The sequence below is a fragment of the Rissa tridactyla genome, chromosome 7 (assembly GCF_028500815.1).
Source record: "Rissa tridactyla isolate bRisTri1 chromosome 7, bRisTri1.patW.cur.20221130, whole genome shotgun sequence".
In the NCBI taxonomy this organism is placed as follows: Eukaryota; Metazoa; Chordata; class Aves; order Charadriiformes; family Laridae; genus Rissa; species Rissa tridactyla.
Window position 1 is genome coordinate 18,699,548 of NC_071472.1, and position 22,791 is coordinate 18,722,338.

The following is a 22,791-nucleotide window of genomic DNA, read 5'->3' on the forward strand; positions in this document are numbered from 1 at the left end:
CACATATCCTTTCCTTCAGTAAATCCTAAAAGCAGAGGTGCTCCTAATTAGGTTAAAAGAAGGGATGGTACTGGAATAGTCTTATAAAAAGCCAGATGACGCTTCAGGAAAGTTAAAGGGCGTTTTAAAACTCATGCCCGTCAAGACTAAGTTAAGCAATGAAGAACACAATTAGGAATTAAGCAGAGGCCTGACATTTTTAAACTGACACAGCACTTACTGTTTATTTCACAAGTAAACAAGGAAATACACACAATAAACACAAACACACGCTCTTTCCTGGCTACTGCATTCCCTTACTTTAGGTTTCAAACATCTTCTTAATTTGCAGTTCAGAAAAACTAATCTAGACTTTAGAAGTTACTGGTAGAGCTCTGTTTGCTTTTTTGTTTTAGACTCCACATTACATCCTTAAACATTATGTGTAATATAAAAGACATACATAGTATAGCATTATGCAATAGAGAGTAGTATTGTTACTAGAATATTTTGTAGTTCAAAGCAAGTCTTATGAAAGGTTATCATTAGCACAGCACTTGGTTCATAAAAAAACTGCTTGAATAAGGGAAAACTGATAATAAGGAACACGAGCAACTTTTTCACTATGCAAAGAAATCATCTCAGCAGTCAACATAAATTCAATATACGGCTGGCAAAACTGTTTTTTCCAAGTACTTCCGTGTAAAAATATGTATGCTGTTATTAAAAACCTTGAAACTAACCTTTAATGCAGCACAGTCTCTTGTATCATATTCATCTTCCAGATAATCAAGTGGCATAACAACACTAGTTACCTACAGGATGGACAGGATGAAAGAATCATTACTTCACAGCTGTTTTTGCTGTGTTAATCCCCAGAGATAACCATTCAAACCTGGGATCCCATTACGTTTATCACTATTAAAATATGTGTTAAATGGCAGTTACTGGTTCAAGTTTTGAGTCTACATAGCTGTTATTATGGGAGAAGAGAGGGAAAGAACTCACAATTTCAGGCAAATAAATCAATTACGGTGAGGAAGATATTTTTGGAGAAGTCTGAGATACCAAGGAGATGAACTGGTAAACCCTCTGCTCTGTTGTGGCACAAAGACATCTTGTTCTCTCCCCCAGTTCTTACATGTTTACTACTGTATCGCTGTTAAAATATTTTAATGCAATAGAGACAGAAATCAGTTTAACCTTATTAAAGATATGTTTTTAATTGGAAATCTGCCTGGATGGCAGCTCTTAAGTACGAAATCTTCTTCTGAATTATTCATCTGTTGAAGGATCTGCCATATTTTAATTAAAATATTTAACAATTTACTTTCAATCCAGTCCAAGCTGAAACAAATCAGGACATGACATTTCCTGGTTAAAAGTTAACTTACGGGTTTATCATCACTCCATTGCCAAGTTCCCAAAGAGTCTGGACTCCTCTTATTCATTCCAATCCATACCCATCTGTCATTGCTGTAAATAAACAAGATAAAATGTTAAGCCAAGTACATGGTTCAGCTCATTTAAGAGAACGACTGACCAATGTCATAGTATTACTTAGCATCAAGCAGCAAAACCAAAGGCTTATTACTGCAAGTTTCAGCAGTTCAAAGAGAAAATGGGCATGAGGGCTAGGACCTCTTCTACACACTTCTTCAAGAAGATCTGTAGGCTGCCTTTCCCCGACCACAGAGAGAACTAACTAAATCAGATAATTCCTTTGTTCGCTGCATCATCACTTCATCAGTTGCCACTTAACATAAAGGTCTTTTCTACACTTTTCTTCCAGAATCACGCACGTGGTGTTTATTTGGCTTGCTTCGCTTTCTCCTGTCCACCTCAGGTTGTCTCCCTCTCCACCATCAGCTCGAATACACTCTTCCTCAAACCACAAGAAAACTTCTACTCATACAGAATAACTGGCTTCATATTTCCCTTAAGTTTGTCAGCAATATAAACAAACCAAGCGTGGGCACGTATTTCAATTATGCACCTTTACAGAAGAGGCATAGACATAAATGAGCACATACCGCCACTGACTCCATTGCTTGCATAAAAGAATGGCAATAGAAATTTTACTCCATTTTACAGGATTAGAGTCAGAACTGTATTTTTTTCTAGATTTTACTTCTTGACTTTTCATAAGCAGGGGATGCTTAAATTCAAAATTTCGGCTATGCTCCAAGATACAAATTTGTCCAAAAAAATGGGTTTACAACATAAATACTTAAATCTGCAGTAACAACCTTTACCATACTCTTTACTATTGCTTATGAATCTAAAGATACCGTAACAAAATGAAATATGTGCTAGTCAAACTGCAACGTTAGTTTTGTACTGCACCCTCTACTTCTCAAAGTATCAAGTTTTGTGCTAGATACTGAAGTTTATGATAATTTACTCCAATCCCCTACCTTGCCCAAGAAAGGCAACAGACGCTTTTCTGAACGATGGCATCAGTTTGAAGCAAGACCAAGAGTTTTCTATGAAATCACATGCTACGTGAAAGCCCACTGCAATAGAGCTGTGGAAAAGGCACTTTCATCAGTGTGGTCTGACAGCGATAGGCAAGTATTGATGTTACAAGTACAGGGCTCTTGTAAAAGTGCATCAGGAGTACTATTCCATAAATTTGTGTTGTACCAAATACAGAGAAAGAATACAGGATATTTGAGGAAATGGGAGTTTAAGTTATTAACAAGAATTAAGGATTTTCTTGCCTAGCCTTGACAAAGACAGACAGGAAAAGGATATAATTATTCTTTACAACGTATCAGAAGACTAAACCCCCAAAGAAGAGGAGCTATTTTGAGCAAGAACAACGTCGTGTCTGAAGGAACCACAACTCAGAAATAAATTTAGGCTCAAAATTGGGAAGAGACGTCTGACCAGCAGAGGTCAGAGTTTGGAAAAGGCTCCCAGAAAGCTAGCACTGACAAAATTATTTTAGGATACAACTTGGAAAGTTTATGAAAATAACTATTACATGGAGGGATGGACTCAGACACAGGCTTACCTCCATAAACAATGTTATGAAATCATGGGGCAATGCTAAGAAATTCTTTGGTAAGACTGCGCCACTACCTTTCTGCACATATCACCAAAAAGATGCTAAATTGAGCCTGAAATGGCTGACAATGCAGCACCAACAAACCACAGCTTACCCCAGAGTATGTGAGCTAAGTACATGAAATCCAAGATGGGCAACAACATTTGATTTGGTAGGCTTCCCATTAGGAAGAAAAGCTTCAGCCACGAACAAATCTCTTTTTTTTTTTTTTCCCCTCAACTCCAGTATTGATTTCCTGACATTGGTGTGATAGTGTGATCACACTAGCGAATCTTATCATACTGAATAGTCTTCAGTCTTTTAATGATTTCACTAAGAAGCCTTTAAAGAGCCTAAATGCCCCGTATCGTGCCAGAGGGAAAACTGTGAGCCAAACATTCACAGCTGTCAAGCAGCTAAGCGGCTTTTGGCAATTTGCCTTTAGGATTTTATTTTTCTGTGATTGTTCTTTCCAATTATGAATCAGACATTGCTTAACCCTCCTCTCGTAACCATCACCTACAGGCTTAAGCAATTGATCATCACAGAGGAATATCTACTAAAAAGAAAATCTGAGACACTCATTTGAAAAGAATCTGCAATAATTACCTGAGGAACTAGAGCAATTTTTCAAAGTCTTTCAACTTGTATTAGGCTTTTATGAAATAAATAAATAAATAATAGAAAGCGCACCCGCTCAAGAATTTCTCCAGCTTATCTCCCAATTTACAATTACTGGTCTGCGAATGTAACAATGTGTTCCAGCTGACTGGGCATTTACACATTAATGTACATTTTTTGCTTCTTTTGGAACTGTTCAGACACAACCATGAGTAAGTCAGTAACTGCTACACTCTCCTTGATAGCACTTTTAAGCTTAAGTAAAGCCTTTTGATAGCCCTCTGAAGTTATAGGTTATACTATCACCTCTTCACAGAAAAGAGCTCTGCCAACTATTTAAGACATATATGAATTACGACTCTCTATTGCAACTAAGCTTGCAGCAAGAAATTTGCTTGTAGTCCAGGTATCTATCTCCTCGTTGCAAAGCATTTAAAATTCATTCTGTGGACTGCCATCAGAATGGATTTATCAGTGCTAGAGTATTCTTTGAGCTACCTCCCCTAAACTGCCTCTAAAACCTAGATTATCCCAAGTTTTAACCTAAAAAAATAGGCGCAATTCGTGCTTCACGATGGACTCCATGCTGATTAACAATGAAACACCCTAAAAGTCCAGCAACCCCTGCAGAATACCAGTGGCTTTTCTCTCACACAGAACTGTAACTTCATAAAATTCAATGTTGTGCAGGAGTGGATAAATACAGTTTAGATCACTGTGAAGGGAATATAAATTAGTAATTTTTCTACTGTCATATTCTAACTGCTGAAATAGAAAAAGGATTTTTCCTGTCCCTTATGTCAGCCCCAACACAGGATTAAGAGCCTAAGTGAAGTTACTGTGGCTCGTAGTTCAACCTAGTTCATGACAAGAGGCAACACGTGTGCATCTGGGCCAACTCCCTAATTGTGCAATTTAAGGCACCATTTAATTTTAGGCAGTGCTGGCCTAAAAGCATACATGAAGCTTATTTGACCCCCCGCTTTTCCCTCCGTAACAGGCTACTGCCACAAGCTGAATCCCCATCCTGCTAGTCACCTACTCTTTAGCAGAATAAAAGAGAAGTTGTATTAATGCAATTACTACAACTCGCATCTCAGCTTTGTTGCTGTTTTGGCCAGTGTGTTGAGAATAAGACCCATTTTTCTTCTTGCAAACTCAAGTGTTAGCGAGGCTTTCTAGATTCAGCACAGTTACAGCAGCAGAGCTGCACATATAAAAGGCGACGGATTTCTTTCCAGTAAGGTGTCCTCATTGAAATGTTATTTCTAACTATTCCAGGCTGCTACTCTGCTTGCGTCCGGCGTTGCTGCCAGCTATAAGGGGCAAAACCTTCACAAAAACAGTAACTGTGAGTAACTGAACCAGATCTGTTCTGCCTGTACCGTGTCCCTCAACGTGAAAAGAGGTTATCTCCTATTTCTCTCAGACAGAGGAAGGTTGGCAGGCAAATTTTATTTTCCTTTCCAATGGCAATCACTCGACTTGGCTGGAGCAACTCTAGCTCTTATTTGCCTCTAAGGTGGAATCCGAGTAAAGAACAGAATGGACTCGGCAAGCTGCCCTTTTCCTGGTGAACCAAACTGACTTTTGCTAACATTTAAAAACAAACAGTTCTCAATGAGTCACCGGAGAACTGTGCAAGGGGAAAAAACCCGAAACCAAAAAAGCCAAGGTGTGGCTCCTTCCCCAGGCTGAAATGAGTGCGCTGAATGAACAGTTTAGGTCAGAGTTTGCACTGAGTAAATGCGGGGAACACGGACAAACTGCATGCCAGTGCACTCTGGCAGCTAATCACAGCTAACATTATCTTAGGATGATTTCTCCCAGTTACCTAAATTATTTGTTCTTGGTGAAATAATTGACTTGATTTCAGACAAGTCACCTTTCACTCTTGATCTCCAAAATACTTTATATAATCACCACCTCTGAGTAATTTCAAAGCGTAACTAACTTAAACACTCCATTATGTTATCTAAACAAACAATCATTATTTAAAAGACTTCAGGCAATATCAAATACATACTATTTCTGTTCAGGAAGTTCTGCAATGCTTGAAAAGGGGTTAACTCAGATGAAAATACTGTGTTTTGGGTTATATTTGACACATGCATTTACGCTGTAACACTGACTGCAAAGTCAATTTATACTAGGTTCAATATATTGCCCCTTATTTAAGTTCTAGTAGAATACTACTGAAGTACTGGGACTTTCCTTTCTCTGTGCTAAGTTTGAGTTTTCTGAAATATGGGAACTGCAGTAGCACCATATGTCAGCTGACTTTCTGGAAAGACAGGAAAAGTCTCCACCTTTAAACGCCTAACAAAAAAATGGCCATTAACTATAATTAATACCTCAGATGGTCTGCAAGCTGAAAAGTAGTCCCAAGTACTCGTAGGAAGATAAGTTACTTCTCTATTCATGTTTCATAGTAGATTAGGTACGCTAAAACAAAATTTATGATTGCAAAACAGTATAATAAGATCTACAGCTAAAAATAATTTGTGCATTAATTTTTATTTTAGGGACTAGTCACTTTAGCAAAGGAGTCACAAGTGGCTTTTATACAAGCTAAACCATCTATATATAGAACATACAAGTTTGTTTTTTGTCTCTTATTAACATAAACACTAAGTAATTTTCATGATTTGTGCACTTCTAAAAAAAGTTCACTGGGTTTTCAAGAAGGCATCTCTTCAGTCATCAGGTTTTAAAAAATTAATCACAGTGTTCTACGTTGGCAGCTTCTGAAATAAACCCGATTTAGTTTGTTGATGAAAAAATTTAGATCATATAACTGGCAGCATTTGAGTTTAAGCTGGCAAAAGTTCTGAAAAACCACGCTGCCAATCAAAAAAAAACATGTTACACAAGGATCTGACATCACACCAGTGCCTAATAAAGCTTTGCAGTGACAGTTCCTTTGATTAAAAATAGAGCCTTAGACTCATAAATTATGTAGCATTTAATTTGTTGATACCAGAAAACTCAACACACCCATCTAATGCCCATATAGCGTTATTGCAGTTATGCCAAACGGGATCCGTGCCAACCAGATTGCTGGACACTACATTATTCACGTTTTCAAAAGATAGCACCCAGTATAGTCAGGAGGCATTTCATGAATAAAGATGAGACCTATCTGAAAAACTGAAATAACAACTCATCTCTAAAGAATGTATCAGTAAAGAATAGAAACAACTATCACCCAGTTGTGCCAAAATTCAACATAAAGAAGGAAACGCTTATTATAACGACACAGACTTAAATTCACGTAATGGAAGATGCTCAAAGCAAATCTCTCTTTTCCTGCGCTCCCTCTAGCAATGCAAAACATTTGCTGAAGTTGTATTCCCTTGACATTTTCCAGGAAGGCAGTGACATGACCAGCAGTTCAAATGCCACATCTAGCCATTTTTACTGTGGGAAACACAGTCACCGTACACTATCTCGTACTTGCCATTTGGGGTCAGCAGCAGCGTTTGTGATCTACTGCAGAATGCGACCGAAATCAAAATTTTAGCCCATAGCCAGTTTGTTACCTGATTATTTTTCTCAGGATAGAATGAAGCGCCTTGATTTCTTCTGAGTGACTAAAACTAGGTAGATGGCCTCCGAGCGCTTCACAGAATCTTTCTGCCTCTTCCCAGGTCCTGGTTCGCAGCACTCTTTCGCTGTGGAAGAACTTCACAACAGCCAAACATCAGAGTAGAAAACGACACAAGTGACAGCATTCTCAAAACACTCCTGTACTACTCAAATATGGGCACCTTAGGTAGGAATGAATAATCGGTGTTTCCATAGGGACAGAGTTTGACTTCTTAACAATTATTTTATTTTTTTCAGTTTGCTTGACAACAGCCAGACTCTGAAGTTTAGCTGACAAAATTTGTTTCAAATGCAACGTATTCCATATGGCAGGCTTTCTCTGTTTTTCTTTACCAGAAAGATTTTACAAAACAACACCCAACTGACTCCAAAACTGCAAGCCAAATTGTAGGATTTGAGGGATGTTGTTCTTCCAAATTTATGGTGAACTGCAAAGCCCAGTTTTCACTGCAACCAGGCCCGTTTGAGTGCTGCAGGTGAAGAAAAGTTCTTTGTCACATGCTTTGCTACCTGCATGTATCAGACTTGCATACTTGGCTCATAAACCTCAGCTCACATGTCCGCTTGATCCCCTTGGCTTCAGGCCAAGCCGATTCCCATCAGCCGGACCTCTCTGCACGGACATGCTGCACTTGGTCAACAAGAGTTTTGGAGAAACTGCCGGCGCCAGCTGTCCCATCCCATGAGCTATGGGACAGTTACACTGCACCTCAGCTAGACCTTTCGGGATCCTTGCCCACAGCCTTGTTATTCAAGCTGGGTTTCCCCACTTTGCTACACGAGCTGTTTACAAGCCACGGCTCATTACAGACACTGAGTCCACAAACAATAAATAAATAATTCAATAAGCAGCCTCAGTTGTAACTTGATTATTAATAGGAGGGGAAAAAACCTGCATTTCTAAACACAAACTTGTTTAAGCCATTTCAGCTAACAGCATGGCTGCTTACTTCCACTATTTACTTCAAAACCAGTAAAATACAACTGAGACTGCACTTTTTTTGATGAAGTTTGATATCCATATTCAAACCAGAGAAAATACCACCTCTCCTACCTACACTCTCTTAAGAGTATAGGAAGGAAAAGGGCAAGGGAAGGAACTGCAAAGTGCTTTCCTTCCCTATGCAGGTGTCTCTGTGTGCCAGATGATGGCTGGCAGGCTCGGATAGAGACACGGCACCCTCCACCACCACCAGGCTCCTGAGATGGCAGCACGGGCGAATGCTGTCACCCCACTCAGCTCCAATGTGCAGAGCTGGCCACAGAACGAGCGAGGAGAGGCACGCTGCATCTCTCTGGAATCGGCAGAGGATGACGCATGAGAATATCTGGAGGCAGTCAACCTGAATCAACGTGAACTCCTCCTCCCAGTGTAAAAAATCTTTGAAATGCCTTTCAGAGCAGCTACAAGCCACAAAATGGCTAATCACACACTTGCTGCAAGACAGTAACAAACAATTAACACCTAATAGGAATAACGTTTTACCTTGTAGCAGGCAAGGCCGGATCCATTGTGCCACCCAGGCGGACAGGGATCAGTTGGCTTTGGGAGCACTTCTGGCTCCTTGGGCAGACCGATATATTTTTTGCAGATAGAAAATGCTTTAGTGGTTTTACAGTCCTTAGTTTCCCACTTTCCAAGAGACTTTCCACTGGGCATGGCCACGCATCCTCCGGAAAACTCTACAATTTAAGCCAAGAAAGACATATTTAAAACCATTGGCTGTTTTTTTTTCAAAAAAATCCATAGATTTCTGAATGACTATTTTATTTCATCCTTGGAGTTCTGTAATATGGTACTCCTATGCTTGCTCAATGTAAAATGATAATAATTTAATGTATTTTTTTAATTGTTAAATTTACCTGGTTGCAAGGAATTCCAGTTAGTGAATGTCACAGCTTCAGGATTTCTCCCATCCACTGTACCCCAGGAATATATTCCTGATTGGCTAATATCCTGCAAACCGGTCCAGAAGTATTTTTCTTCAACTTTGGTGTGTTTTCTAATAAGACTGTTTATAAATTCTTGCTCAAATCTGAAAATTCACAGATTAATTTGAGTCAATATTTGAAAAATACCTGAAACAACTGAGTCAATTTGAAAACCAGGCCTGTTATTTGAGTTAGTTAAAGTGGTTGTCCAGGCAGTCCCATATTCAACCCAGGGTCAGGAGTCCAGGAATTCACAAACTTCTAAGAAAGTTTTACACTGTAGGTTTACCATTGTCACACTGTGGGAAACACGGTTTGCTAGCTCTCTGCAAAAGCAATTCTATCTCTATTTTTTTGTATAAACCACTGATTAGCATACAGAGGTATTTTTAATCTCTGACTATATCTCCAGGATCATACTGTAAAACGTGCCCATAAATTACAGAGATGTGTTTTACCTGTTCATCACTGTAAGATTGCACTGTGCTCCAAATGAAACTTCTGTTTTATAAATCTTGTAACAGTAGTTTCCGTGTTTCTCCCATCCCTGGTTAGAGAATGAAAAGCACATTTATACGTGACAGTCTAATTTAGGCATTATCTACAGGAGAAAATAAATCATTGCTAACGTTGGTCGGTGCCCACAAGCTGGCACAGCGTGTACAAGAAAGAAACACAGTGCATCACATACAAGGTCCAGTATCATCAACTCTCAGATTGACAGTTCTAAGAAATAATGCAACCACGGGAATAAAATACACCACTGTTGCAGCTTGACTGTGCAGAGTCTTCTGACTGCTATGTGCATTTAGAGAGAGAAACACAAGGGTGACAGCCTAGTCCTGTTCAAAACAATAGAAGTTTTGATGCTGTTCCACCAATGCCAGGATTCAAACAGAGGAGTAAAAAGAAGGCATTACTACCGTTTCTTTACTTACGAAAAAAATTAATTTTATACTGAAAATGTGCGAACATACAAAATTTCCATATTATTCAAATCTTTCCCCCTATATTTACACTAAAATATCAAGGAATATTAATGTGTTAGCTCTTTGCTAGCCTACCAATGCCACTGGTGTCTGAACGGCACAGAAAGCTGTAACTCTACATCCTGGCAGTCTTTGAAGAGACAGAATAAAAATACTTCGAGGTTGTGCAGAAAGAAAGATAAGGAGTGAACATGTTTCCTGTTGCAGGCAACATGCCACACAAAACTGAACCAAAGTACCTAGTAATACCACCCCAAGATTGTTCAAAACAGAAAAGACTTCAAGGGTTATTTATGCTGTAACATGTTATACTGAAAGGAAAACCAAAACAACCACGAACCAACCCCCCCCATTTATTCAAGTCAAAGAACTAAGATGAGCCAAGTAAAGCGTAACAGAAACCTAATCTCATTTATCAATCTCTGCATATCTTTATGTTGCAAAGTGCTTATCCTAAACTATAAAACATACTTCAAGCAAAAACCACAGAACAAATGGCATTAGCGATAACATACCTAGCAAAAGCAATTTTTTTCCCCTAAACAAATGAATAAAACACAACATCCCCTGGGTCCAAGCTCGTAATACTTTCATCAATAAACAGAGTGGTAACGCATCCAGAGCCTGCTTAGGACACTCAGAAATTTAGCTCACGCTATACGAATGTCCTTTTTCAGCTAAAATGTTCCACAGATTTTATTTATTGTACAGGCAAGAAGGAAATCAGGAATTTTATGCAGGTTTCTGAAAAAAGTGAAAGTAAAAGAAATACAGACTTCCTATTACCTCTTCCAATGAGCAACTTTTATCTGATTTTGTTTCATTCAAAATCTCTCCTTTTTTCTTGCACACATATTTCAATTTTTCTTCACAGGATTTGACTCTCCACTGTCCCAACTGTGACAAGGAAAGGAAAAGAAAGTATTTAAAAGTCTAAAGTTTTTCAATTTCCATAGTGCAGGGGCTGAGTTTTCCTAAGTGGGAAAGCCAAAATGCCTCTAGCAAAAATATTGGGGGCAGGATTATACGGATAGGTGCATGTTTGGAAGGGAGAGAGAAAGCTGACAAATGTGGAGATAGGATGATTCTGGATCACATCTGAGAAGGGAAGAAAAGGCCAATGTGGTGCCGACCGTCTTGGATGAGGGAGGGAATGGGTGCAGGGAGTGTGCTCTGCTTATTGCAGAGGTGGGGAGGAGGCAGCTCGGAGGAGCAGGGCACAGCAGCTCCACTGCCAGCCTGACAGCACAGCGAACAGACGCTTGCCCAGTTTTCTACTGAATCTGGGAGATGGGATACGGCCTGCTTCCCTCTCCACTCATCTTTGTGACCTCCTTCCCCCACCCACCCCTTGCTGCTTCTGTTCTGTATCCCCGCGGTGTCTGTCCTCTCCTCTTCTCTTACCAAGGTATCCTCAGAAAAGGTGGCCCAAACGGGTCCTGGAGATGACTGAAGCCAGCTTTTCCTTTCAATATTTCAAGCCCACCTCCTTCCTAGCGCTCTGCCACAGACACGCAAGAATACAGTAGCCCAAAATGTAGAGTGACAAGGACAACTGGCTGGCCAACAGCAGAAGCAGTCTCAGAGCTGTGAGCAACTTCTTCCATTCTTTGCAGTACACAGCTACCAAGTATCAGCTAAATAATTCTTAGGAATTTGCTTGTAGAAAAATGATTAACTGTATTTTAAACATTATTCCAGAAATAAAATCAGTTCTCTCCTTTACCCTCCCCTTGACTTTCATATACATCACTGTTGCCTCTACTATGACAGAAAAAAACCCCAACACCGTATTCCTACCTCGCCTGAATATGACACACAGTTAGGAGTGCTGTTAAAAGGAACTTTTGGTTCGTTCTGATCCCAATATGTAAAAACCACAGCTGAGCGATCTGACCATTTGAACAAGGTTGGTACATCTTCATTCCTGAGACCCATCCACATTTCTTCTTTAACATCTGTAATTTAAAATTAGGACAATACCGTAGTTTAAAAATAATATTCAAACGAATTGGAAAGTGAAATCAGCAAAATTAGGTTTTTATCACTATACTGCACAGCATAAAAGCCACAATTTTTTTTCTTACAGTGAGAAAGGGGATATGGGACAAGTACAGTATATTTTCATCACCCTGTTTCTTAACTTATATTCATGAACGTGAATAAATTTCACAGAGAAGATAACAAAGAGGAAAGAAAAAACAGAAATAACAAACACTCAAGCAAAAGAAGCTCAGTGCACACAAAAATGTAAGACCACAGAGTACAGATAACATTTGTTAGTTCAGTGACCCAGTAGTCAAATACTGACCCAACTATCTACGATTCTCTTTGAATGAGAAAATTAAACGCAAGGTATTAGGCAACTAGAAGTAGGTTAGCCCAATAAATAAATAAATAAAATAGATCAAACCAAACCAAGAACTAATACAGAGGGATTGGACCTGAACAGCAACACTCAGCACTAGCCTGGGTACAAGCCCAGCTTTAGCACCTTCATTTAACAAGCTAGGGGTTATGACAATCATATGATAGAACATGGAAAGTGGTTTGTAATTTACGGTGCCCAGCACTTGGTGCTTGACCTTTACGAACATCCCAACTCACCGTTATGAAGCTTTGTAACTATCAGTTCGACGTCCGCCAATGAGTGTATGCTGATGAGGTTACTCCTGTTTGCTTTGCACGACTCATCCGCCGTACTCCAAGGAACCTGGTTGTTTATCAGCATGTAGCAAAACCCATTGTGGGGAAGCCAGCCCGAATCACAGCGAGTATCCAAGTGTCTCCAAAACTCTAACAGTGAAGAGAAACGGAATTAGAGGCTTTTGTTTTACATTGGCTAGTGCAATGGGCTGGCATTTTTTTCATGCTTTAAATCCAGTAGCACCTTGAAAACAGCCAGAAAGCAGCGATCAGAATGCCTTCACATCTTTTCAGGGCTGACGTTTGAAGAATCAGTCATAATTCAGTCAAGCAAATAGACTTGAATGAGCAGCGTTATGGGGATTCATAATATTTTGTGGCCATGAGGTAGGCAGAAGAAGTTAGCGGGAGTGAAAGTAAAAAGCTGAAATGCATTACATTAAGCTGGTCTTAGTGTAAGTGAAAGGTTTAGAAGTAGCTGAAAGCAAGATTTCAAAAGCAATTAAAGGCAAATCAAGTTACTTCATTGCAGGACAGCAGCTTTTACAAAAAGTTGCTTGTTTTGTTCTGGCAGGGGTTTGCACTTTTACAGGGCATTATTATCTATATGCAGTACCATGCATAAGACCAATTTCGAATAGCTCACAATGAAACAAATGCTTAGTTTTCATTTTCTTTTTTTTCTGAAAGCTAAGATATTCAATAATTCAAACTGGTTTTAATGCATACTGAAAAAGGTATATGCTAATAGCCTTTCTGATTCAAAACACACTATAAAATACTCCAAAATAATTCTGTTTTTTAATTAATAAAGCACTGTATAAACACTGGTAACAACTCTACATACCCCACTAAGGTGCCAAAGAACAGGTAAGGATGGTTAACTGACAACTAGTTTTCAAGGGAACATTTGAAAACTCGAATGACTCTAGTTAAATTTAAACTGCCTACTAATTTTTTCCCCCCCCAAAGACACGCACCTCCCCTAGGGCAGCTGGAGAGAACGTGCCTTAGCCAGTGACCTACCAGGATACCTTCCACCTCCAGGATGCTGCTTCATGCCTCTTACTCCCTAGTCCTCCCCTCATCCAAGGACAATCATCTTCCAGTAAAAGCCTTCCCATAAGAGCCCCACCAGCATGAGCCCTGGAAACTGGGTAAGGCCAAAGCACACTTGGAAGAACAGGCCATGGATACGGGAAGGGCTGGACATCCAGGTGTAGGTAAATGGCCAAAAGCATGGAAGCAGTTATATATCACAGCTGGACCCTGTAAAAACTGAACTGTATATGTGTGTGTATAGGGAAGAGAGAATAAATATCTTGTAAGAGCTGTTATGGACCCAGTAAAGATTACACACTGGGCAAGCTACGAACTCTTGCACTCCAATTTCCAGTGCTGGGCCTGGTTTCAAAGGACAGTAAGGTCATTTCACTACTTCAATTTGAATTCAGAGTTTGATCCAAGCCCCAGGCAGGTCCCATTTTATGTCAGTACACACCAAGAGTGAAAGAAATGGGCTTAAAGCAGAGATGGAAAGGTTCAGAGTGCAACTGCCAGTTTCAGACTTTCAGTAGCACAGCAAAGAAGGCAGAAGCTGTGGAGGAAAGCATGAAGAGGACAGGACTGTGCTGGGAAATGCTTTACACATGAATGAGAAAGCTGCAAAAAATGATAGCTGTTTGTGATGCATCATCTTGACACTGAAGATACAGAGTTTGCTTCTGCTCTGCTACAAAACCCACAGCTGTTGTGCAAGTGTTTTGGCAGAGATGCCTACGAAGGCTTGAGGAGGGGAAAAGAAGTCTCTATAAGTGAACATCACACTTATATTAACATACAAAAACAAAAATGCAAGCTGTCCTACCTGGGAGGCTTGAAACTTCCTTGAGCGACTTCTTGCAAACATATGGAAGTGGAGTCCCACAGTGGTAACTCTGCCACTGACCTGAGGCAGCGTTCATCACCACACAGCTGGTCCCATCCAGCGGGGACAAACTCTGCATATCTATAGACAGGAACAAACAAAAATAGAAGAGCAAAAGTTGTCAAACAGTAAGGTAGTGACTGCTTTTTTTTCCTATTGCTTTTCAATACAAGAATAACATATGTTGCATAGTACTGCATCTTGTATTTGAAGAACATAACTTGCTTTGAATGAAGGCACCTGTCCTACCATAGGTCCCACAGAAAGTTTTTCGTAAGACAGAAAAGTTTCAGAATCAAGGAATCCAGACATCTTTTCCAATGTTTAATCATAGAACCAGGAGGAATGTTCTATTTACAATACAACAAACCCTTGGCTGAGCACTTTCCCAGACGAGAAGTATCTCAGGGGAGAACCCTTTTCGTAGCCCTCAGTTTCCTTTGGCAGCCCCTCTCCAGCCCCACTCCAAACACAGCTCTGCCCTCCTTCTCTCAACACTAACCATAACCCTTCCTTCACAGAAACCCCAGACAAGGCCCCAAATTAAAAACGTACAGAGGAGAACTCTTTTTTTCAGTCCCCAGCTTCCCTTGGAGCCCCTTTCCAATGTTACTTTTTGGCTTTCTCTTTCTTTGAGCCCCGATGCCAACCCAAGGTGTCCCCCACACAGAGCACCCCAGCTGCCCCTGCACTGGGTTCGTTCAGTCTCACATAGAAGCTCAGGGTGGATCTTGGTTCTTCATGGGAGAGTACAGCGGAGACAGGGCCAGGCTCTTTTCAGAGGCGTACAGTGTAAGGACAATAAGTAATGGGCACAACTTGCAGCTAGCAAAATTCCTGTTACATACCAGTAAATATTTTTTTATGTATGTGTTTTTTAAAGTATGTCTGCCACAAATGCAGACTAAGTTATGCCACCGTAACTCAGGACAGTCTTGTCTCTAGCTCTGGGTTACAGTCCCACAGTGTCATCACAGTTCCAGAGGAAGGTGCGGCCAGTAGTACAAGCAGCAGAAAAGTCCTTAGCCTTTCCAAAAAACAGTCCACATTTGGAAAATCTCACAGAAATTTCTTAGTAAAGCTTTCAAAGAAATAACACTTCTTATCTTTTCACAGAATTCATGTCGCAGGACTATTCTAGAAACTGAAGGAAAAAGAGAATTCCCCTTTTGAAAGGTCAAATTCAGCTTAAATGACAGGACAGTATTAGATTCAGTATTCCCAATGATTATTCCTCCAGGATTCTCATATATACATATCCATGGCATATTTGTGAGAATATTACAAATACATGCTGAAAATTCCAAACAAACCAGACTCTCACCAATTCTACTAGGAACTTGGAAGTACTTAAGAAAGGTTTTTCAAAGGTTTTATACTTCTTTCATCTTCATCTCAAAACAAAATTTAAGCAACCTTGAAGTCTGAAAACACAAGTTTGGCTTCTAAGTAATGTCAGTCCTTGCACGTACATCAATAATTGTAATATTTGAGGGAGGTTAATGCCATTCTGTCAATGGGAGGAGAAATTTAGCAGCTAGGGAAGCTGTAGATTCTTTACTAAAATGGACCTCAAAAATACTATTTAAAGTTTTAATTTTTTAGAGATTTATTAACCTAATCATTCATAAATATAAAACAAGCACAGAAAGATTCACTGGCTAGGAGGAAGAAACGCTTCCAAACTTTAACAAAAACGGAACAATGATTGTTTTGATGAAGTCCAACAGAGAAGGGGCGGGGAAAAAAAAAAAAAAAAAAAAGAAAAGGACAGGGCGGGGGGCAAAATACTAGTTAGGGTTGTGAATATTGCTAATACCATCAGAAACATCATTACCTGGATGCCAGTTGAGAAAATTCAAAGGTTTGTGATCTGACCACTGCCAACCTCCAGAAATGTCCAGTTGATTTAAGCCAATCCAAAAGATCTCAGCAATGTCATCCTTGCCTGGAGATAAATTAATTTTTTTAAGAAAACAATTAGTATAAAATGGTCATCCTTTATTGGTCTCCTTTAATTAAAAATGTGATGTGAAAGGCTGTGCATTTGAGGAAAGAACGATTGCTACGATAATCAGACATGCAAACTTTCCTGAACTGAGGAGGAATTCACCCACACAAGTCGTCCTTCCCAATGCCTTCAGATGTTTGTCCTTTTGCTTTATATTCCCAAAGGCACACTGGTAATTCCCCTGGGCCAAGCCTGAACATCAGTGAGGACAATTTCATAACAAGTGGGTAACATGCTGCTAAAACACCAACTGCCACCCAGGCCTATATTTGAGATTTTGGGAACATTCCTCACCGTGAATATGAACAGCAGCTAACAACTACAATGAAATCCCACACATAAATTTTTAAAAAAATATTCTAAAGTGAGATTAGCAGCTTATTTTTGCTACACAAATGAAAGCACCAATGCATTTTAAGTACAATCGAGTTTTCACCCAGAATGTTAAGACAGAAACTAAAATGATGTCTTCACTTTATGTTAATTTCTCAAGATTTCATGACATTCGTATGTGAATAATTACACCTACCTTGTACGTAACTTAATTCAGATGCATCTTGGATGCTAAGTAAATCTCCCCCTTGCCTTTGACATGAAATATAAGCTTCCTTCCAAGAAAGAGCAGACTGTGTATTAAACTGGTAGCAACTTTCAGCCCCCGGATCATGTTCCCAGATATCATGACAACCATCCTCTGTTTAAAGGAAGCAGAAGGTTACTTGTAACTACAACTATACTGAAACATCATGAAAGTTTGAAAAGAAAAATTGTAATACTGATGGTCTATCGATTTTTGTATTGGTAATCACATATCCTGCAGAGTAAGTGGATGCTGATTGTCCTGTCAACGCTGCAACAGAAGAGGGACCTGCTTTTACCCAGCTTAACAGCAACATGCTACACCAAGGTGGAGCTTTACATACGTTTAGTGACAGAACATTTTTATGACATTTATTTAGAAACCCAACGTGCCTGGTTGTAAGCAGATTCCCCATTTTCCATCGTGAGTGTAATCTTCAGATGTGGCGCACCATTTCCCACCCGTATGCGTGTCATCCTGAATGCAGTCATGATGCCACGTCTCATTATACAGAAAGGGGAACTCGCAGGGTTTTCCATAGGAGTTCCCATCTTTGGTATAAACCTCTGCAGGGGAAACAAAAATTAAAGAAGTAGAAACAAGCTGTCTAGGGGAGGAAAAGACAGCAAATCAATGCTACTTCTTGTACTGACATTGCTAACTTAAAAGCATGCGAATCACACTTGTGGTCTTAAAACATCATATCTTGTTGTTACAGATAATATACAGCAAAGCCAGAACTGAAAGAAATGAGATGAAAATATTTCTTCTGTACTTTTTCTTTTGAGTAGGGCACAACACAGCAGAAACTTGTTTCCCCCTTCCTGGTAAGCTAGGGATAAATACATTGTCCTGTTGAAATCCAGGCGGTTTGCGCAGAGCGCTACAGAACAAGGTTCTAGGAATCAATACATACAGGAGGGGGAAAACATTTTAAACTGGAGCCTATTGGGCTTTTCAGACTGGCCACTTTCAACAACTCAAATACAAAGAAAATTCGGCTCTTAAATATGGTAAAGCAAGTTTTCACCACTTCTTCCAGCCAGCATGAGATTTCAGATGAACTGGCTTCTATGACAAGCGGACAGACTACCAGACCAAAGCAAACGGATGGCTCCTGACAGTCCAACAGGCTGCGAGCTAGCAGCATGCACTGAATTTGACTGTACAGCCTACCAGCAAAGAAGATATCCTCAAACCCTGCCAACAGCAAAATTCCCATCACCGTGAAGAAGAAAGTGTCAGTTCTGATAGAAGGTGGTTGATTTTCATAATTAAATAGCCTCTCACTAAAATAGGGAGGGAGGGATTTAAACACGCTAAGAAAGCAACTCGATAACAGAAATCTGCAGGTCTGCATGTTTATTTTTTACTAAAAGTGGTTAAAATTTCATACTTGAATATCAATATCTCTCTACAGCAAAACATTCTACTGCTTTACTGATCTTTCTTTTCATATGATTAATTTTAAGAATTCATTGGCATAGACATATAGCAAAAAGCCCTTAACAAAAAAAAAAAAACCAATTCTCTAAACCCCTATGCAAACTTACCATGGTAAGGATACCGACATATATCATCGGAGGAACTGTTGCTTCTCCACTGGTCTGTTGCATTTATGCTTGCAGTCACATAGGTAGTCTTGATAGTCACTTTGTACTGAGATGCACCAAGGATGGAAGCATCAGCACATCGCCACCACAACATTAGTTCTGAGCTACAATCAACCATTTTCAGGCGAGACAGTGATTTGGTGAATATATCAAGTCCCAGGCACTGCTTGGACCCCAAATGAAAGAGGCGATTCTGGGACACCCATTTCCATAAAGCTTCACTTGTCTCTTTGCAGTCATCTATTACTATTCGTGAGTTTTTAACTTGTATGCACTTGTTCAGTGTGTCATGGCGAATGGTAAAAGCATCATTGCCTGTGTAAGAATAAACAAATATCCACATATGGGTATGATTCAGTATCACTTTCACAGGAAGTTCATTTTTAAAAGTGTAATCACATTCCAAGACGTGCTTCCAGAAAAGTACAGCAACTGCTGTTTGTACATTATACTATGTCTTTTGTATACGCCACGTTAAGTACATTTTCCAGCTCTTTAGTGAGCATTCTTTACTTCTGGGGAAGCAAAAAAAAAAAAAGGTCTCTTTCAAAGCTGTTATAAAATGAGGGGAGATAAAATGAAGCTGTCTTCTAAGTCCAACCCTATTGATGAGAATTCTTTCTTTAATTTTAAAGAGATACTGACTGGATCAACCCCTGACTAATTTACAAGCTCACTGGGTAAAGAATCTTGTCTTCACACCTATCTGCAAATACAGTGACACACGTCAGGTACCATAAAATATAATTAATAATAATCTTCACTTAGTAAACACTTTAAAAAAACCCAACTATGCATCATATATGATACACGGCATGATAGGCTCATACGTGAATCAGTTTGTGGATGCAACTACAGTATTACTAAAATAACTGGCACTGCTTTTGGGAGAGAGTTTGAGAATGATTATCCCACCAAAGATGCCACACAAAGATTATTGTTTTCAAAATGATACAGGAACCCTAGTTCCATTTTCAGCTGTGACGTAGCTTCTCGTTAAAAAGAAAAAAAAAAGGTGACAAAACATAGCATACAATTCTAAAAACATATGGATCACCCTACTGATACAAGCAGACACCTCTGCCAGTACAAGAATATCTCTATGACAAATGACAGGAGGTTTAAGTTAACCAGGAAAAAAATGCCCTAAAACTATTTCTGTGCCACAATAAAGATGGCTCCACAGTGTAAACCTTTCGCTAACCAGGCTGAAATGGACCTCAGCTGTCCCAGACCCACAAGGCTATTACTCTGCTGTTTAAATAAGGAATCTGCTGAGTAGTGTTTTGTATTTAATAGTAATGCACTGTCAATCACATTCCTACTGCGTTTTTTTAATATGACTTAATAATAGGTTTGGCTGAACAGCAAGGAAAATATTCAGTGATGTTATGGAGTGAATTTTACCACTACTTCCCAGTATACTCGTGAATTTTCCACTGTGTAAGTGCCAAATAGTATCTAAACAGTAGTGAGCTGGTCAAACTGTAAAGAAGAATCTCTAAGTCAGCTACCTACTAGAGTGACTTTTTCTAAATAGCACTCTTCAACCAACCATCTCTCTCATCCTCTCTATTAACTAAATAAGACATTTTAACAAACAAATTTGCTTTTATAATATCTTTTTATCCTGTGCTTTTTCAGCACTACAGCTGCTTTTCGCTTTTTAACTTCCCCTCCACACTTTCTTCTTCTTTTCCATTTCTTCTAACACATCCTCTGCCTCTTCTCAGGTCTTCCCTTTCCTCATTCTTCTTTCACTTCTTCCCACATAACCCTCACTCTGACATCAAGAAAAAAACCACTTTTTAAAGCTTCCCCAGAAAAACTGCCGATGTCTCACCGCATCTCTCTGTACAGCAACTTATTATTGCCAATGCTCAATAATCCAGCGCACCCCTCTTTGCCGTGAAGTTCTGCCTCACATCTTTATCTGCAAAATCGAGCCTGTTACTGTGACCGGATATAAAAATACGTGAGGCGCAACTATTTAGCGAGGAGCCAAACTTGCTTCCCAGCCGCTCTCCCCAAGCCAGCGGCTTTGGCTTGCAAGAATGTGCTCAACGCCAAACTTTTCCACCTGCTCTCCGAAAGTCGGGGCGAGCCCTCCTTTTCCCCCCACCTCTCCGAGCATAAAGCTGCGAATACAAACGCCAGCGGGACTGACCCGCCCGAGCCCGCGTTGTTTCCCTTTTCGAGGTAAGAGGCCGGAGGCCCGCCCGCCTCCCTCCCTCCGCTCCGCCGGCACCGCGGGCACCGGGAACGTGGCAGCCGGGGGCGGCGGGGCAGCGGCCGGTTTCGCGACGCCCCAGGCGAAGCGCACGCTCCGGGGAGGGAGATTTGGGTTGGGTTTGTGTTTGTTGGTTTTTTGGTTTGGGGTTTTTTTTCCTCACTTTTTCGCTCCTCCCTTGTAAGTTTCACACGTTGTTTCCACGCAGCTGGACTTTGCCACCTAGCGCAACGCCCGGAGGTGCCGGGAACCGGCGGGGCCGAAGGCCCGTCACCGCACCGCCTTCCGCCCCCCAGCCGCCCACCGGCACGGTAAAGGGCCCTTCGCACTCCTTGCGCCGCTGCGCACCCGCGTAGCGCCTCACCCACCCCCCTCGTAAGGCAGACGCCCGGCTTACCTGAGGGGTCCCGGCGGGCGGCGCAGCAGGCGAGGAGCCAGGCGAGGCCGCAGACGACCAGGCAGAGCCCCGCCGCCCTCCCCATCCTCCCGCGGAGCGCCGCGCAGGCTGCGCGGACCGGGCGCGCTGCCGGGCTCCGCTCTTGCCGGAGCGTCGCGCCGGCCGTCCGGGAGGGCGAGCGGATTGGCCCGCCCCGGGGAGCGTCACTTGTTGCCAGGAGAAAAGCGGCGGCGGGTTTGCGGTGAGGGGCGGGGCGGCGGGCGGGGCGGGGGCGGCCCCGGCGGGAGCGGGGTTAGGGCTGAGGGGAGTCATACGCCGGGCAGGGAGGGGGAGTCGTAAGGGGAGAAAATAAGAATAAAAATGAGGAAAACGGGGGGGGAAATGAGGAGCCGGGGGGGGGAGGGAAAAAAAGGGAGGAGGAAAAAAAAAGGGGAAAACCCGAGGTAAATGAAGGAAATAAAAAAAAGAAAAAAAGCAGACCTAATTGTTGCATGGTAATTAAAGTTAAAGCTAAAAAAAAAGTTCAGTTGGGAAAGAAAGGGAAAGTGTAAGTGCTAAAAGCGAAGAAAAGGCAAAAAAGTGAAGAGAACATAAACCAAAATTAATAAATAACAGCAGACTGAAGTAAAAAACCTACAAATGGATCAAATAATGCATTTCTAAACGTTACCCCATGATGCTCACCCCTCTGTGGCCGCAGGGCCACGTGAGGGGCACGATGCCATCCCCAAGGCCAGGTGGCCGTCCCTGGACTCGCCGCCATGCTGGGGAGGTGGCCAAGGAGGCCTGGTGTCACCGTAAGGTCCCTCTCAGGACGCCCACTGCCAGGCCTCAAAGCCCTTCCCTCCCTCCCCGTTACAGACTGGCCTCCATATTTGCCTGTCGGGGCTGACTGGACCTTCGCGAAGCCAAAGAGGGAGCAGAAGCGGGCCCGGCAGCCTTGCCATGCTTTCTAAGAGTTTTCTGGTAGCCAGCAGCTGAAATTGCAATTGTTTGACCCGTTTCTGGCAGGGAAAGGGGGAGGGGGGGATGAGATCGGGAGCGGTTGAAATAACTGTTGCTGGGAAAATTATGATGCTGGCTACAGGAAGTTACAGAAACCAAAAATAAAAGAAACACGAAGGCGCAGAGAACCAGTTGGCCTGAAGGAGGAAAAGGGAAAGAAGGGAAACTGGCAGAAACTATGTAAAATAAAGTTATGCCTG

The 22,791-nt window shown here is 41.2% G+C and overlaps 1 protein-coding gene across 1 annotated transcript in view; it reads right to left on the reverse strand.

Annotated features, from left to right (window-relative positions):
- Positions 1-21,768, reverse strand: part of LY75 (lymphocyte antigen 75) — a 47,581-nt gene extending 25,813 nt beyond the window's left edge. The window contains exons 1-15 of the mRNA XM_054207755.1: positions 21,587-21,768; positions 18,900-19,274; positions 17,739-17,912; positions 17,296-17,460; positions 16,593-16,703; positions 14,696-14,836; positions 12,790-12,978; positions 11,983-12,140; positions 10,969-11,079; positions 9,652-9,740; positions 9,125-9,297; positions 8,748-8,944; positions 7,195-7,337; positions 1,374-1,455; positions 723-794 (exon numbers count right to left, since the gene is read on the reverse strand). Of these exons, the coding sequence (XP_054063730.1) occupies positions 723-794; positions 1,374-1,455; positions 7,195-7,337; positions 8,748-8,944; positions 9,125-9,297; positions 9,652-9,740; positions 10,969-11,079; positions 11,983-12,140; positions 12,790-12,978; positions 14,696-14,836; positions 16,593-16,703; positions 17,296-17,460; positions 17,739-17,912; positions 18,900-19,274; positions 21,587-21,671 (2,265 nt within the window). The 5' untranslated portion in view covers positions 21,672-21,768. The remainder of the gene's footprint in view (positions 1-722; positions 795-1,373; positions 1,456-7,194; positions 7,338-8,747; positions 8,945-9,124; positions 9,298-9,651; positions 9,741-10,968; positions 11,080-11,982; positions 12,141-12,789; positions 12,979-14,695; positions 14,837-16,592; positions 16,704-17,295; positions 17,461-17,738; positions 17,913-18,899; positions 19,275-21,586) is intronic.
- Between the last annotated feature and the right edge of the window lie 1,023 nt (positions 21,769-22,791).